This window comes from Heteronotia binoei, chromosome 19, assembly GCF_032191835.1.
Source record: "Heteronotia binoei isolate CCM8104 ecotype False Entrance Well chromosome 19, APGP_CSIRO_Hbin_v1, whole genome shotgun sequence".
NCBI lineage: Eukaryota > Metazoa > Chordata > Lepidosauria > Squamata > Gekkonidae > Heteronotia > Heteronotia binoei.
This window is the reverse complement of record NC_083241.1, coordinates 35,464,024-35,481,791: the sequence shown is the minus strand read 5'-3', so window position 1 is coordinate 35,481,791 and position 17,768 is coordinate 35,464,024. Positions and strand designations below refer to the sequence as shown.

At 48.3% G+C, this 17,768-nt stretch overlaps 1 protein-coding gene across 1 annotated transcript in view; it reads right to left on the bottom strand.

The window, feature by feature from the left end:
- Positions 1 to 2,950: 2,950 nt before the first annotated feature.
- Positions 2,951 to 17,768, bottom strand: part of LOC132587510 (protein PML-like) — a 30,040-nt gene continuing 15,222 nt past the window's right edge. The window contains exons 4-8 of the mRNA XM_060259788.1: positions 16,844 to 16,881; positions 15,372 to 15,630; positions 12,089 to 12,150; positions 9,285 to 9,414; positions 2,951 to 3,979 (exon numbers count right to left, since the gene is read on the bottom strand). Of these exons, the coding sequence (XP_060115771.1) occupies positions 3,222 to 3,979; positions 9,285 to 9,414; positions 12,089 to 12,150; positions 15,372 to 15,630; positions 16,844 to 16,881 (1,247 nt within the window). The 3' untranslated portion in view covers positions 2,951 to 3,221. The remainder of the gene's footprint in view (positions 3,980 to 9,284; positions 9,415 to 12,088; positions 12,151 to 15,371; positions 15,631 to 16,843; positions 16,882 to 17,768) is intronic.

Here is a 17,768-nt window from a genome sequence, read left to right as displayed (position 1 = left end):
ATGAAATGGATGGAATCACCTTTTTCTCCAACATAAGCAGCCTGGCTCCAGGGAGGCCCTGCAGGTTGCCTGAGGATGTTGCGTGGGTGCTGTTTCTGCCCCAGCTGCTTCCTCTGGGATATTTTAAGCATCCTGCAAACACCTGACACAACAGCTGTTTTTGCACATGTGGGGTCTTGCAATTAGGGTTGCCAAGTCCAATTCCAGAAAAATCTGGGGACTTTGGGGGTGGAGCCAGGAGACTTTGGGGGTGGAGCCAGGAGCAAGGGTGTGACAAGCATAATTGAACTCCAAAGGGAGTTCTGGCCGCCACATTGAAAGGGACTGCACATCTTTTAAAAATGCCTTCCTTCCATAGGAAATAATGATAGGGGGACTTTCTTTTGGGGCTCATAGAATTGGACCCCCTGGTCCAATAATTTTGAAATTTGGGGGGTATTTTGGGGAGAGGCACTGGATGCTATGCTGCAATTTTGGTGCCTCTATCTCAAAATACAGCCCCTCCAGAGCCCCAGATACCCGCAGATCAATTCTCCATTATTCCTTATGGGAATAAGTCTCCATAGGGAATAATGGAGTTCCCAGCAGACATTTCCCTCCCCTCCCCCCGCTTTCTGATGACCCTGAAGCAGGGGGATCCCCTACCCACACCTGGGGACCCTACTTGCAATCCGTAGCATATTTATGCAGGTCTCCTTGTTCATTGAATTCAGGAAGCCTGCCAAAAGTTTTAGAGAAATGCAGCTTGAAATGGAGACTTTTCTCTTAACACTGTTGGGAGAAACCCCCAAAGACTAGAACTCGAGGGCATCCAATGAAGCTGACGGGCAGGAGGTTCGGGATGGACAAAAGGAAAGACTACTTGACACAGAGAGCGATTCAAATGTGGAATTTGCTGCCAGAGGCTGTCGTGAGGGCCGCAGGAAGAAACAGCTTTCAAAGGGGATTAGACAGATTCATGGAGGAGAGGTTGATCAGTGGCTGAGGGGAGCCTCCTCATTCAAAGCCACTATAAGCCTCTGAATCCCAGAGCCAGGAGGCAGCATCAGGGGGAGGCCTCAGCCTCTGTGCCCTGTTGTTGGCCTTCCAGAGGAACTGGCTGGCCTCTGCGTGAGACAGGATGCGGGGACTAGATGGACCACTGCTCTGATCCAGCAGGACTCTTCTGATGTTCTTACAGGAGAAGGCCTCAACCTCTGTGCCCTGTTGTTGGCCTTCCAGAGGAACTGGCTGGCCTCTGTGTGAGACAGGATGCTGGACTAGGTGAATTAGTGGTCTGAACCAGCAGGACTCTTCTGATGTTCTAATGAAGGCCTTGCCCTCTGTGCCCTGTTGTTGGATCTGCAGAGGAACTGGTTGGCCTCTGTGTGAGACAGCAGGCTGGACTAGATGGACCACTGGTCTGATCCAGTCAAGCTCTTCTGATGTTCTTATGAAGGCCTCAGCCTCTGCTCTGGACTAGATGGACCACTTGTCTGGTCCAGCAGGGCAAATGGCCTGTCAGCAATTTAACAAACTGAGGGGCCATGGCTCAGTGGAAGAACATCAGCTTGCATGCAGAATGTCCCAGGAACAGGTTACATTCCCAGCATCTCCAGTTTAAGGACCAGGCAGTAGATGATGTGAAAGACCTCTGTGTAGGCAGTGATGACCTGGATGGATCAAATGGTCTGATTCAACAGAAAGCAGCTTCATGCATGTATTCATGTACCTGCAATTCACTTTTCTGGACTGTGATGTATTTTTGAACCCTGGGCCCTTGTTTTGTGTGTGTGCACACCTGGAAGTCATGTCAACCTCTGATGACTGACCCCCTACTGGAGACATGGAGGAAATTCAGAGAGGTGTCTGAATAAAGCCTGCCCCTGCCTCCTGATTGCTGGTATTCCTTGGTGGTCTCCCAAAAGACTCTTTGGTCTTCACCCAAAGGGTGATTAACATATGGAATTCACTGCCATAGTAGCTCGTGGCAGCTACAAGCATAGACAGCTTCAAGAGGGGATTGAATAACATAAGGAGCAGAGGTCCATCAGTGGCTATTAGCCATAGTGTATTGTTGGAACTCTCTGTCTGGGGCAGTGATGCTCTGTAGTCTTGGTGCTTGGAGGGGAGGCACAGTGGGAAGGTTTCTAGCCCCACTGATGGACCTCCTGATGGCACCTGGGTTTTTTAGCCACTGTGTGACACAGAGTGCTGGACTGGATGGGCCACTGGCCTGATCCAACATGGCTTCTCTTATGTTCTTATGTCTCCCATACCGAATACTACCCAGGGCTGACCCAGCTTAGCCTGAGAGCTGATGAGAATAGGCTGGCCCAGGCCATCTGGATCAGGGCCTGAGGTAGCACCTGTGCTAGGGGTTCTGATGCTTGAGGCAGACCCCTGCACCCCGCCCCCAGCTCCCTTGGAAAAAATTATCTTTGCATGCATGTGGCACGATGATGTCACCAAAAGTGATGTCATTGCGTAGGCCAGGCGAGCGAGGGGCGAGGGAGCAACAGGCAGCGCACAAGAGCGCCGCCACTTTCCCCTGCAGCTCGCTCTTCAGAGGCTTCACTGGACGTCTCTGAAGAGCGCACCGTTTTAGCCAGGGCTCTTTTTGTAGAAAAAGCCCAGCAGGAACTCATTTGCATATTAGGCCACCCCCCACACCACCATTGTTTTGCACAGGGCTTTAAGCAACATCACCCCAGAGTCGAAAACGACTGGTGCTTGCGCAGGGGACTACCTTTACCTTTTTTTTTCAATAGAAAACCCCAACAGGAATTGATTTGCATATTAGGCCACACCCCCTGACACCAAGCCAGCCGGAACTGAACTCCTGTACGTTCCTGCTCAAAAAAAGCCCTGGTTTTAGTGGTGCCCGGCGTTGGCAGGTTAATAGCAGGATACTTAGCAAAACGCGAAACTACAGTGTGCAGGATGAGCAACCACAAAACAACATTGTACCTTACTTAAAATAACGTGTTATGCACTCCACAATACAAAATTACATTTTCGGAGCCATTATTTGTGTCTAGATTAAAAGAAGTCCATGTAGAAGTCCCTGGTCCATTTCCAGTAGTGGTCCTTTGATTTGTGAAATTTTATTTTGAGCAGCAGTTCCAAATGTAATGATGGTGACTTGAAGAAAGGAGAGCCTCTCGAAACACGTCCAGTCTAAACCTGGAAGATATGTCATCGCTTATCTCAAGATACAGACATATTGCTTATTTTCAGGTTTAATGGCAGAAGCAGGTCTCCGACTTCGTTGCCGCAGACGTCGAGGCCTGAGACATGGAGGGGAGAGTGTCAAAATAGAGTCGAGCCCGGATCAGCTGTCGGATTTTCCTCCCGCCACTGATCTGCCTGGAATTCAAGTACCTGGCAAATTTTTGCAACCCGTGCCCTGGGTCCTTTTTGTATACGGAGAGCAGCACGTAAAGGGAGACGCCGTGCAGAGCCAAAGCCTGAACAGTGGAACGGCTGAGGAGTCCCCTCGTTAATAGAGGCTTGAGGGAACCAAAACTTTGCAAGCTGGAATAGGGGATCACCAGTCTTCTGTCCACCCCCGGGTTCAGATCCAAAACGATACAGAGGTCTTTCACGGTCTTGGCACAGTCGATCACTTGGCTCTCGTTCAGCTGCCCGGTAAGGTAGATGTTTTCTAGGCTCTTCAGCGAATAGCTGGGAAGGTTCGGGACTCTCTCCTTAATGAGGGGCAGGGCATCTAAGAAACCAAAAATAGCACCTTTGAAGTCCTCCTCCTTCTTGATGGTCCTCAAGGCCCCCGCCAGGGCTGGAAAGTTCATGGACCACAAGTCGTAGCCCACGAGGATGGGCTGGTGGAGACTCAGGAGGCAGCAGAGGAAGGCCTCCAGCCCGATCTCGCAGAGACCTCCTTGCATGTCTCTTCTAGGTGAAGACAGCAGCGGCTGGATCACAACGGAGAATATGCTGGTTTCGTCAATGACAGCTACCAGGTGAAGGATCTTCCCAGCTGCAAGAAAAGGGAGAGGCTGCGTTTTGTCTGAGAAAGACCGCAAAAAGCTACTTGGAGTGGGTCCCATAAGAAGAACCCTGCTGGATCAGGACACAGGCCTCTCTAGCCCAGCCTTCTGCTTAGACCAGGGGTAGCCAAACTTGCTTACCGTTAAGAGCCACATCGAATAAATGTCAGATGTTTGAGAGTCGCAAGACAGGATGGCAAGCAGGCAGGCAAACAGATGGGGACAGAAGGAGGGAGCGGAGAGGTGGAAAGAAAGCAACGTTAACTTTAAATGCATTCTCCAAGCTGCTGGCTGGTTTGGCTCGGAGAAGTGATTTAAAGAGACGCAGGGCTTTTTTTTGTAGCAGGAACTCCTTTGCCTATTGGGCCACACATCCCTGATGTAGCCAATCCCCCAAGAGCTTACAGACCTTTTAGTACTGGGCCTGCTGTAAGCTCTCGGAAGACTGGCTACATCAGGGGTGTGTGGCCTAATAGGCAAAGGAGTTCCTGCTACAAAAAAAGCCCTGAAAGAGAGAAATGCCTTCTCCAAGTCGATTGACAGGGCGGCGGGGGCTTCGAGAGCCACACAACATGTGTGAAAGAGCCACATGTTTAGCTTTAGGTTTATTAAATTTATACCCCACCCTCCCCGCCGAGGCAGGCTCAGGGCGGCTTACAACAATAGTCACAATGAGAATAAGTGACTAACACATTAGTGCATCATAGTAATAAAATCGATTAAAATTTAAAACCGTTGGTGCTGTTAACATGGGGAATAATGGAGGGCCCAGTAGACATTTCCCTCCCCCTCATGGCTTTCTGATGACCCTGAAGCGAGGGGAGGGCCTCCAAACTGGGGGGGTCCTCTGCCCCCACCTGGGGATTGAGTGACCCAAAGAGCAATGTGGAAAAGTGAAGAAAAAACACAGCCCAAAGGCATCCATGAACAACCAACCAACTACGGAAAACTTATACCAGTATTGTATTAAATACAAATACATCTATAAATACAAATACAAATTTGGAACGAAACACGTAATCCCCTAAAACAAAGTCTTCTCTCTCAGATGTAAAGTTGCTTTATAAAATACAATCTGAGAGAGGTCACTGTAATGGATAACACAACAAAAAATGCAAGCTACTGACCAATTGACTAAGAAGTATATAGAAATCAGTCCAAATGTCCAAAACATGTATATTCAAGTCCCAAAGTAGTGTGGTAAAAGGCAAACATCTCATTTGCAGCTGCTATTACACAAACCTCTTAAAGGTAAAGTAACATATTTCTAATGCAACATGCTCAAAGACACAAACACCACAATATTTTGTATGTTGTATCACAGCAGATACAACATACAAAATATTCCATACAAAGAATCATCTGCTGTGATCAAGACAGCCTCTTCTGGAACCAATAAACCTTCAATGTTGTTAATAAACTGAGTTGAGTCTTTAGTAAAAGACCTCATTCTGAGGACAAAGGGTTGTAGAAAATAATCTAAATACTTTGCTAAGGGTTCTAACACCGAGTTTGTGCCTGATAAAATTGGTCTCCCTGGTGGTGGAGTATCTGTTTATGTATCTCAGGCAAGATGCAAAGGCAAGGAGTTATGTAACTTATTGGAGATTATGCCCATCATTTCAGTTTCATTCAGGACAATTTTAATCAATCTCTGAATGTTCCTTGTTGGATCACTCATCAAGAACTTATAACGTGTGGTAACAGCTACTTGCTTTTCAATCTCTTGATGATAGTCATTACTGTTCAAAACCACAATGGCCCCGCCCTTATCAGCAGGCTTCACTATGATAGAATCATCCTGTATCAGCCCTTTAAGAGCTAAAAGCCTCCTCTCGAGGCAGATTACTCCAAGGTCACTCTAAATTGCTTTCCAGCCTTTTGACATCTCTCAAAACTAAACTTTCAAAAGTTACAATTGTTGGATCCTGAATAGAGGGATTAAGTGTGGATTTGGGGCAGAACATTTCCCTGTTGCCCTCATCGTTGCCAAAACAATTTTTTGAGCTTGATCATTCGGATTAATTTAGAAAGATCAATTCTTGTCTGAAAACTGCTGCAATCAGGTACAGGCACAAAACCCAGCCCTCTATTAAGCACCCTACGCTGCTCAACTGTCAGTAACTGGTTAGACAAATTTACAACTAAGTCTTCTTGCAGTTCCTTTGGTCCTGGCCCTGTCCTAAAAAATCATCACCAGTTCTCCTATCCCCATCCTCCCTATTGTACTCCTACAATTAAGGAATTTAGAAGTAGTTTATATGATTTTGAGAATAAGATTAAAGAGGTTAAGGTTAAGAAGTTCAACAGGGACCTTAAAGACTACGCAGACGGTAGCATTTATAATTGGACTGTAGACCGTCCTAAGAAACCAAAACCTAATGAGAAACACGCCTTTTACACGCTACTTTGGGACTTGAATATACATGTTTTGGACATTTGGACTGATTTCTATATACTTCTTAGTAAATTGGTCACTAGCTTGCATTTTTTGTTGCGTAAGTTGCTTTATAAAGCAGATGTCCGGGGAAAACAATTCAGGGAATCCATGCTCACGGTTCTTCAAGAATTGCTTTCCCCGGACATCTGCTTTATAAAACAACTTCGCATCTGAGAGATAAGACTTTGTCTTAGGGGATTACTTGTTTCATTCTAAATTTGTATTTGTATTTATATATGTATTTGTATTTAATATAATACTGGTATAAGTTTTCCATAGTTGGTTGGTTGTTTGTGGATGCCTTTGGGCTGTGTTTCCCCGCCCCCCCCCCCACCTGGGGATTGGCAACCCTAGATTATAGCCAGAAGAGAGAGACACGACAGCTCAGTTCTGTGAGCTAGTTTATATAATGATAGTCATTACTGTTCAAAACCACAATGGCCCCGCCAATGATCAACCCTACACTACAGCACCAGGTACCAAGCATGGCAGCTTTTAAAGCAGATCTTATAAGAAATCTACGTTATTTTAAGCTTGCCCCATTGTCTTAAAAATCAAACGTTGGCATTTGTTTACGGCATGGTTCAACAGTATGGCCACCCCTGGCTTAGACAGTGGCTGCCAGGGTGCCTTTAAGAAACCCACAAGCAAGAAGAAGAAGAAGATATTGGATTTATATCCCGCCCTCCACTCCGAAGAGTCTCAGAGCGGCTCACAATCTCCTTTCCCTTCCTCCCCCACAACAGACAACCTGTGAGGTAGATGAAGATATTGGATTTATATCCCGCCCTCCACTCCGAAGAGTCTCAGAGCAGCTCACAATCTCCTTTCCCTTCCTCCCCCACAACAGACACCCTGTGAGGTAGATGAAGTTATTGGATTTATATCCCACCCTCCACTCCGAAGAGTCTCAGAGTGGCTCACAATCCCCTTTCCCTTCCTCCCCCACAACAGACACCCTGTGAGGTAGATGAAGATATTGGATTTATATCCCACCCTCCACTCCGAAGAGTCTCAGAGCGGCTCACAATCTCCTTTCCCTTCCTCCCCCACAACAGACACCCTGTGAGGTAGATGAAGATATTGGATTTATATCCGCCCTCCACTCCGAAGAGTCTCAGAGTGGCTCACAATCCCCTTTCCCTTCCTCCCCCACAACAGACACCCTGTGAGGTAGATGAAGATATTGGATTTATATCCCGCCCTCCACTCCGAAGAGTCTCAGAGCGGCTCACAATCTCCTTTCCCTTCCTCCCCCACAACAGACACCCTGTGAGGTAGATGAAGTTATTGGATTTATATCCCACCCTCCACTCCGAAGAGTCTCAGAGCGGCTCACAATCTCCTTTCCCTTCCTCCCCCACAACAGACACCCTGTGAGGTAGATGAAGATATTGGATTTATATCCCGCCCTCCACTCCGAAGAGTCTCAGAGCAGCTCACAATCTCCTTTACCTTCCTCCCCCACAACAGACACCCTGTGAGGTAAATGAAGATATTGGATTTATATCCCGCCCTCCACTCCGAAGAGTCTCAGAGCGGCTCACAATCTCCTTTCCCTTCCTCCCCCACAACAGACACCCTGTGAAGTGGGTGGGGCTGGAGAGGGCTCTCACAGCAGCTGCCCTTTCAAGGACAACCTCTGCCAGAGCTGTGGCTGACCCAAGGCCATGCTAGCAGGTGCAAGTGGAGGAGTGGGGAATCAAACCCGGTTCTCCGAGATAAGAGTCCACACACTAAACCACTACACCAAACTGGCTCTCTGAAGGTAACAGCATCCTCCTACAAACTCTCTGTCCAGCTATCTTACAGGGCTGTTGTCAAAAGAATGCAAGAGCAGGAAATGATGTTCTAAGCCGCTGTAAGTCCCAACTGGGGAGAAAAGAGAGCTATAATTAAATGCAAAAGCGATGCCCTGCTGTTGCCTCCTAGCAGTGGGTTTCAGAGACTACGGAGGCTCCTTTCAGTAAGTGTGGCTAGCAGCCACCGAGGGATGGCTCCTCTGTGAACAGGGGCGGAGAACAAAAGCCAAGGATCTCTTTGCCTCGCATTGCAAGTAGGCTTGCCAATCCCCAGGTGGGGGCAGGGGATCCCCTGGTTTGGAGGCCCTCCCCCCGCTTCAGGGTCATCAGAAAGCGGGGGGGGGGGGGGGAGGGAGCAGTGTTCCCTCTAAGCTGAGTGAGCGTGGGCCAGCTCACAGATTTTTAGCCTCCAGCTCACGCATTTTTGTCTTAGCTCAGGAAGGATGACCCCGGAGCACACTGACTGATGCAGTAGCTCACAACTTTAGTGCCAGTAGCTCACAAAGTAGCATTTTGGCTCACAAGGCTCTGCAGCTTACAGGGGACATGAGGGGGGGGGAGGGAAATGTCTGCTGGCCACTCCATTATTCCCTATAAAGATTGATTCCCATAGGGTATAATGGAGAATTGATTTGCGGGTATCCGGGGCTCTGGGGAGACTGTGGTTTGAGGTAGAGGCACCAAATTTGTAGCACAGCATCCGATGCTTCTCCCCAAAATACCATCCAAGTTTCAAAAAGACTGGACCAGGGGGTCCAATTCTATGAGCCCCAAAAGAAGATGCCCCTATCCTTCATGATTTCCAATGGAGGGAAGGCATTTCAAAGGTGTGCAGTCCCTTTAAATGTGATGGCCAAAACTCCCTCTGGAGTTCAATGATGCTTGTCATAACCTTGCTCCTGGCTCCACCCGCAATGTCTCCTGGCTCCTCCCCCAAAGTCCCCAGATATTTCTTGAATTGGACTTGGCAACCCTAATTGCAAGCTCCAGTCTCCCTCGCAAGTGAAACCCAGGTGCTGCGTTCGAATCTATGCGGGAGCACCAGCCTCTTACGTAAAACCTTCAGGTCGAAAAACACCAGGGATCCTTGCCCTGAGACAAGCTGTCTGGGTGGGCGGAAGATATTTCTCCAGTAGTCATCCTGTCTGCTCTCTGAGCTGATGTCCTCTTGAAGGATGGAACCCTAAGCAATGAGACAACACGCGCTGTGGTACCTGTTCAGACAACGACTCTGAAACGGTCAAATCCCCTTCTTGGCAAATAGGGAAGTGGGAAGAAGAAGAAGAAATTGGATTTCTATCCTGCCCTCTACTCTGAATTTCAGAGTCTCAGAGCAGCTCACAATCTCCTTTATCTTCCTTCCCCACAACACCCACCCTGTGAGGTGGGTGGGGCTGAGAGGACTCTCACAGCAGCTGCCCTTTCAAGGACAACCTCTGCCAGAGCTAATGGCTAACCCAAGGCCATTCCAGAAGGTACAAGTGGAGGAGTGGGGAATCAAACCCGGTTCTCCCAAATAAGAGTCTACACACTTAAGAGCCAGTTTGGTGTAGTGCAGGGTGGCCAATGGTAGCTCTCCAGACGTTTTTTGCCTACAACTCCCATCAGCCCCAGCCAGCATGGCCAATGGCTGGGGCTGATGGGAGTTGTAAGCAAAAAACATCTGGAGAGCTAACGTTGGCCACCCCTGATGTAGTGGTTAAGTGCGTGGATTCTTATCTGGTAGAACCAGGTTTGATTCCCCACTCCTCCACTTGTACCTGCTGAGATGGCCTTGGGTCAGCCATAGCTTTCATAGAAGCTGTTCTTGAAAGGGCAGCTGCTGTAAGAGATCTCTCAGCCCCACCTACCTCACAGGATGTTTGTTGTGGGGGGGGGGGGGGGAAGGTAGAGGAGATTGTGACCGCTCTAAAACTCTGAGACTCAGAGTATAGGGCGGGATATAAATCCAAAATCATCATCTTCTTCTTCTTCTTCACCACTACACCAAACTGGAACTCCAAACTGGAGGAATCAGGGAGCAGGCCTCATTTTGGCAGGAGCTCACAGGAGCAGAGCTCCGGAAGCTCTAAATTTTATTGCGCTCTTTCTTTCTTACTCCCCTGCCCCAAAATACTTGCTTCTGGGCTCCATTGTGCAAACCCCCTGTGAGAATTTTGCTGAATAAAATTTGACAAACTTTCTAATATTTTCCTCACTAAAAAGGGAAAATGATCCAAACATATAAAGCGGACAAACGGAAATCTTCATTATGCCCCTCTGGCCACATAGGAGTAAGTCATTTCAAAAATATGATGAGAGCCATGTTCCCTCTAAGCTGCAGTCTTGTGAGCAGAAATTCTACTTTGGGAGCTACTGGCATTAAAGTTGTGAGCTACTGCATCAATTAGTGTGCTCCGGCGTCATCCTTCCTGAGTTAAGACAAAAATCTGTGAGCTAGCTCACGCTAACTCAGCTTAGAGGGAACACTGGATGGGAGTGAGTTTTTATTATGACAATTCTAATTCAAGAAACATTTCAAGGTAGATGGTGAGCTGATATCATTTAGTACACCTTTCGGTGATGTCAGGGTGTGTGTGGCATATGCAAATGAGTTATGTGTTAATGAGCTCCGGCACCTCTTATTCTGCACAACGACCCCTGTGCAGGAGTACAGCATGAAACAGAAAATCTGGGTCTCTGTTGGCAAACTTTTGGGGTGCATGGAATGACCTGATAAACTGAGCTGCCAGGGTCACTGTTGATTGCTCGGTTTCGGAATGCCGATGTTTCTAGGCTTTCAGAATTTGTTGGACAAAACTTTCAGCAATGAAGAGGAACTCTGACATGGAGTGAAAGTCTCCAAATGTCAAGCTAAAGTAGAAAGTGTATACAGTAAGTCAGAGCCAAATAAATAAATCTCAGATGTCCCTCTTTATTTGCAGTGGATGCGTTGTCTGATGATGAAGCTCAAGACAATCCATCCACCTGGACTGAATCAAGACCTAAGTTTCTCGTCTCACTAGCAATGCTGATTTCTTTCTTGCCTACTACTTCTCTGCGTATCACACCTAATCCAATCAACGCCTGCTATTGTCATCTGGCATCGGAAGTCACTCCACTTTCCAGTATATAGGACAGATGGACTCACAGTCTAGCTGCATCTTTCGAAGTGAGCAGTGACTCACAAAAGCTCCTACCCTACTACAAATGTTGTAACTCTTCAAGGTGCTACAGGACTCTTTTCTTCCATTTTTTGCCGGTTCCAAAACATAACTTTCCAAGATCTGGAGATGCAGAAAATAACTCCACTTCTCAGTTATAGTTACTTAGAAGTTAAGACCCTCTGCTTTGGGGGAGGGACAGTGGCTTTGGGGAGGGATGGTGGCTCAGTGGTAGAGCATCTGCTTGGGAAGCAGAAGGTCCCAGGTTCAATCCCCGGCATCTCCAAAAAAGGGTCCAGGCAAATAGGTGTGAAAAACCTCAGCTTGAGACCCTGGAGAGCCGCTGCCAGTCTGAGAAGACAATACTGACTTTGATGGACCAAGGGTCTGGTTCAGTATAAGGCAGCTTCATATGTTTATATGTTTAGCAGGGCTTTTTTTTTTGTAGCAGGAACTCCTTTGCATATTAGGCCACACACTTCCCTGATATAGCCAATCCTCCGAGAGCTTACAGTAGGCCCTGTACTAAGAGCCTTGTAAGCTCTTGGAGGATTGGCTACATCAGCAGGATGTGGCCTAACATGCAAAGGAGTTCCTGTGATAAAAAAAAGCCCTGGGCTTGAGAGGAGAATGATGTAAGCAGCTCTGGGTCTCCATTAGCAGGGTATAAAACGTCAGTAAGCAATAATTTTTGCGAGCGGCCCCTGAACTTACCACAGATACAACGTCATCGCCGCTCGAATCATCCCCACCACTGTTCAAACAGCTGAAGGCATCTGGAAGAGATAAAGCAGAGCATCAGAACTGTCCAGTCCACTCCGTTGTGATCTCCACTTTCCCAAACAGAAGGGTTACCAGCTCCTGGTTGGGAAATACCTGGAAATTTTGGGGGTGGAGTCTGAGGGTGGAGGAGGGGAGGGACTTCGATAGGGTATGATGCCATGGCGTCCACCTTCCAAAGCAGCCATTTTCTCCATTACCTGAAAATCTCTATATTGCCTGAAAATTAGTTGTAATCAGTGTTCCCTCTGAGCTGAGTTAGCGTGAGCTAGCTCACAGATTTTTAGCCTCCAGCTCACACATTTTTGTCTCTGAAAAAGTAGAGCTTCCAGTAGGCTCTGTACTAAGAGCTCTGTAAGCTCCAGGAGGATTGGCTACATCAGGGGTGTGTGGCCTAATATGCAAAGGAGCCCCTGCTAGAATTCTATCCCTGGACCCTGTACTAAGAGCCCTGTAAGCTCTTGGAGGGTTGGCTCCATCAGGGGCATGTGGCCTAATATGCAAAGGAGCCCCTGCTAGAATTCTATCTCTGGACCCTGTACTAAGAGCCCTGCAAACTCTTGGAGGATTGGCTCCATCAGGGGTGAGTGGCCTAATATGCAAAGGAGCCCCTGCTAGAATTCTATCCCTGGACCCTGTACTAAGAGCCCTGTAAGCTCTTGGGGGATTGGCTGCATCAGGGGTGTGTGGCCTGATATGCAAAGGATCCCCTGCTAGAATTCTATCCCTGGACCCTGTACTGAGAGCCCTGTAAGCTCTTGGAGGGTTGGCTCCATCAGGAGTGTGTGGCCTAATATGCAAAGGAGCCCCTGCTAGAATTCTATCTCTGGACCCTGTACTAAGAGCCCTGTAAGCTCTTGGGGGATTGGCTCCATCAGGGGTGTGTGGCCTAATATGCAAAGGAGTTCTAGTACAGGGCCTACTGTAAGATCCAGGAGGATTGGCTATATCAGGGGTGTGGCCTAATATGCAAAGGAGTTTGTGACGGAAAGCTAGGGGTTAACCAGAAACTGAAGACGCACAGGGCCTGCGTCAGGTGACCTGAGGGTGGGGGCAAAGTGCTCAGAGCTCTCAGGGAGGGAAAGTCTGTGAGTGACAGAAGCTGCTGAGGCAGGGATTCAGTCAGTGAGGGTCTGACAGTGTTGGTGCCTGTCAGCGAAGTCTGTCAGAGTTGGGGCCTGACAGAGACTGAGAGGGTCAGTTCGTGCCTGACAGAGGCTGGGAGGGCAGCTGATCCTGTGAAGGAGCTTGAGACAGTGGCGGGAAAGACTTCCAGAGGCTGCAAGCTCGACAAAACCAGCCAAGAGGGCTGTGTGTGAGGAACAAGTGTGAGTCAGTCAAGACCTGAACGGTCACAGACACCTATAGACAACCCTGAAGATCTAGTGAGGAGGTTGAGGGAGTGGATGTGGGTCTGAGACACCAGAAGGGCTGAGAGGAGAGACTCCAGTCGAGGGGTGAGACTTGGCACATCATTCCCAAGAGGCCAGACCTGTGCTAGAGGTGGAGAGAGCAAGTTATAGGGAAACTGTGAACTGTGTAACTGAGAGAGACTCAAAGAAGGAAAAAGTTAATGTAAAGCCTGAAACAACTGAGCAACGTGTTAGCCTGTGTAAATATCTCCCATATCCCCAGTTTAAAGACTTTGTGTTATAATAAATCTGTGGTTTGAGTTAAAGTTCTTGAGAGCCTATATTTTTGGGAAAAACAAACAAAGCTGCTGTGGCCCCCTATGAAGTGAATTATATTTCCATCAAATAAACAAGTAAAATACCCCGAAGAGACTGAAATAAAGAGATCCAGTGAGGCCGCGAGGCGGGCGCTGCTATAGAGTTCTAGTACAGGGCCTACTGTAAGATCCAGGAGGACTGGCTACATCAGGGGTGTGGCCTAATATGCAAAGAAGTTCTAGTACAGGGCCTACTGTAAGATCCAGGAGGACTGGCTACATCAGGGGTGTGGCCTAATATGCAAAGAAGTTCTAGTACAGGGTCTACTGTAAGCTCCAGGAGGACTGGCTACATCAGGGGTGTGGCCTAATATGCAAAGAAGTTCTAGTACAGGGTCTACTGTAAGCTCCAGGAGGACTGGCTACATCAGGGGTGTGTGGCCTAATATGCAAAGGAGTTCTAGTACAGGGTCTACTGTAAGCTCCAGGAGGACTGGCTACATCAGGGGTGTGTGGCCTAATATGCAAAGGAGTTCTAGTACAGGGTCTACTGTAAGCTCCAGGAGGACTGGCTACATCAGGGGTGTGTGGCCTAATATGCAAAGGAGTTCTAGTACAGGGTCTACTGTAAGCTCCAGGAGGATTGGCTACATCAGGGGTGTGTGGCCTAATATGCAAAGGAGTTCTAGTACAGGGTCTACTGTAAGCTCCAGGAGGACTGGCTACATCAGGGGTGTGTGGCCTAATATGCAAAGGAGTTCTAGTACAGGGTCTACTGTAAGCTCCAGGAGGACTGGCTACATCAGGGGTGTGTGGCCTAATATGCAAAGGAGTTCTAGTACAGGGTCTACTGTAAGCTCCAGGAGGATTGGCTACATCAGGGGTGTGTGGCCTAATATGCAAAGGAGTTCTAGTACAGGGTCTACTGTAAGCTCCAGGAGGACTGGCTACATCAGGGGTGTGTGGCCTAATATGCAAAGGAGTTCTAGTACAGGGCCTACTGTAAGCTCCAGGAGGACTGGCTACATCAGGGGTATCCGGCCTAATATGCAAAGGAGTTCCTGCTACAAAAAAAGCCTTGCCTCAGACACATCCCCTGTGAGGACGCTCTGGTGGTCTCAAGCCCAACAGGAAAGTCATATTTTTTTTTGTTAGTGCGCAAGCGCAGAGACTGAGGACATTGTGCTTCCTTTCTCTCTTTCCCTGCACCTTGAAAAGCGCATCCAGCCAGGTGAGGCAAGGTCGATCGGCATTGGGCAGGATTCTTTTTTTAGAACAGGCAGGTTCAAAGATGCCCTTTCTTTTGGAGCGCCCCCTCTGCCCCTTCCTTCCTCAGCATGTGTGCCTCTCCCACCAGCCGGTTCTTGCAATGCTTCAACACGAGCTCAAAACCCTGACTCTTCCTCTTCCTCTCATATGGACTGTGATATCGTGGGACTTCCTGTCATGTGATTGTGCTCAGTGGGTCCCACACGCCCACCTGGCCATCAGAGGTGGACCTAGAAAGGCCTCACCGCTGCATGGAAGACCCCGATGTCGTTAACCAACCTGTATCAGACGACTCGGAGAATGAAACGGGGAACCACTTTTCGGAGATGATCTCAGTATCTTCTCCTTTCCAGATGCTGCTTCCATTCCCCGCTGGATGGTCTCCCAAACTGGTTCCTGGCTGTTCCCGATCTACCTGACCGGCTGATTGTTTCTGCTCACTGTTGTCAGGTTCAGTTTTAATGAATTTTGCGGGGGTTTGAGAGAAGTTTCCCACCTGCACGATTTTCCTCTTCACAGGCTCCTTCCCTAAAGATTCCTAGAAAAGAAAAAACAAAGTTCTCAAACATTCTTTGATTGCCCCTAGGGAAGTCAACAATATAATGCTGGGCAGGGGTGAAGAAGAAGAAGAAGAAAATGATATTGGATTTATATCCCGCCCTCCACTCCGAAGAGTCTCAGAGCGGCTCACAATCTTCTTTCCCTTCCTCCCCCACAACAGACACCCTGTGAGGTAGATGAAGATATTGGATTTATATCCCGCCCTCCACTCTGAAGAGTCTCAGTGGGGCTCACAATCTCCTTTACCTTCCTCTCCCACAACAGACACCCTGTGAGGTAGATGAAGATATTGGATTTATATCCCACCTTCCACTCTGGAGAGTCTCAGAGGGGCTCACAATCTCCTTTACCTTCCTCCCCCACAACAGACACCCTGTGAGGTAGATGAAGATATTGGATTTATATCCCGCCCTCCACTCCGAAGAGTCCCAGAGCGGCTCACAATCTCCTTTATCTTCCTCCCCCACAACAGACACCCTGTGAGGTGGGTGGGGCTGGAGAGGGCTCTCACAGCAGCTGCCCTTTCAAGGACAACCTCTGCCAAAGCTATGGCTGACCCAAGGCCATTCCAGCAGCCGCAAGTGGAGGAGTGGGGAATCAAACCTGGTTCTCCCAGATAAGAGTCCGCACACTTAACCACTACACCAAACTGGCTCTCCACTACACCACACTGGGGTGGAATTCTAACAGGAGCTCCTTTGCATATTAGGCCACACACCCCTGATGTAGCCAATCCTCCAAGAGCTTACAAGGCTCTTTTTCATAAGCTCTTGGAGGATTGGCTACATCGGGGGGTGTGGCCTAATATGCTCCTGCTAGAAGTCCACCCTTGATGCTTAGCAAGCCACCTGCCTCCCAAAATCACATATAAGAAGTGGGGAAAGGGTGGCGTGGGCTTCTCCAGGGGTTAATGAGGGCTGCTGGGGGTATGGTAAAACCCCTGTTGGCTGGCTGGCTGCCCGCTCTCCTAATCCAGGGATTGTTATGCAGCTGCACCTACTATTCAGTGGACAAGGTAGGTAGGTGCGGAAGGTTTCATGAACTGTGCTCCTGTGAGCTTCTGCTGAGTTCAAGGCCTGCATTTGGCTATACTGTGTATATTCAAGGGGATGAAAAGATACTCTCTGTGGCCAGCCAGAATATCACCCTGTGAATACAGCAGCTGGAGATGACCGCACAGCAGCTCTTACCTGGCTGGATGTTATTCTGACGGGAATTGGAGCAGCTTCTAAACAAAGAATAAAGTAACAGGGGATTAGAAAATTAGGCCACTGGGCAGGGGGAAAGTAGATTTGATCATTTTGTTTTACAGCTTCAGCTGCTGTAGGTATTCCGCTGGATTTTATACCTTGGCAGTCAATGCGGCCTAAAAGCTGAATTTATTTCCTACCCGGAAAATAATTCAACTTTGTTGAATGTTATTTCCATGCAAATGGATTCTCTGGTCTTGTTTTTGAAAATCCGTTATCAACAGGCTCGGAAGTGGTGCGTGAATCACATCCTCAGTGGTCAAATCACGCTTTACCCCCGCAATGTAGGGCACAAAGGAGAATGGAAGTTCTCTGTAGCTCGTCCCAAAAGGTGACTGTCTGGGAGCCCCTCTGTGCTCCTCCCTTTGCGGGATCCAGTTGGAAGGGAGAACTGCTGTTGCTCAGGAAATCAGTGTCTAGTGTAAGCTCCAGGAGGACTGGCTCCATCAGGGGTGTGTGGCCTAATATGCAAAGGAGCCCCTGCTAGAATTCTATCTCTGGACCCTGTACTAAGAGCCCTGTAAGCCCTTGGAGGGTTGGCTCCATCAGGGGTGTGTGGCCTAATATGCAAAGGAGCCCCTGCTAGAATTCTGTCTCTGGACCCTGTACTAAGAGCCCTGTAAGCTCCAGGAGGACTGGCTACATCAGGGGTGTGTGGCCTAATATGCAAAGGAGTTCTAGTACAGGGCAAACACTGCATTACTGGGAAAGCACAGGCAAACACTGCATTACTGGGAAGCGCTTAAAATTGGGGGCAAAACAAAACACAGATTGTTCAAGAAGGGGTTTTCATTATACCACTAACCACAGATTTGTATTACCATTCTGCGAAATCACTATATCAGCCTGAACCACTGATTTGTGT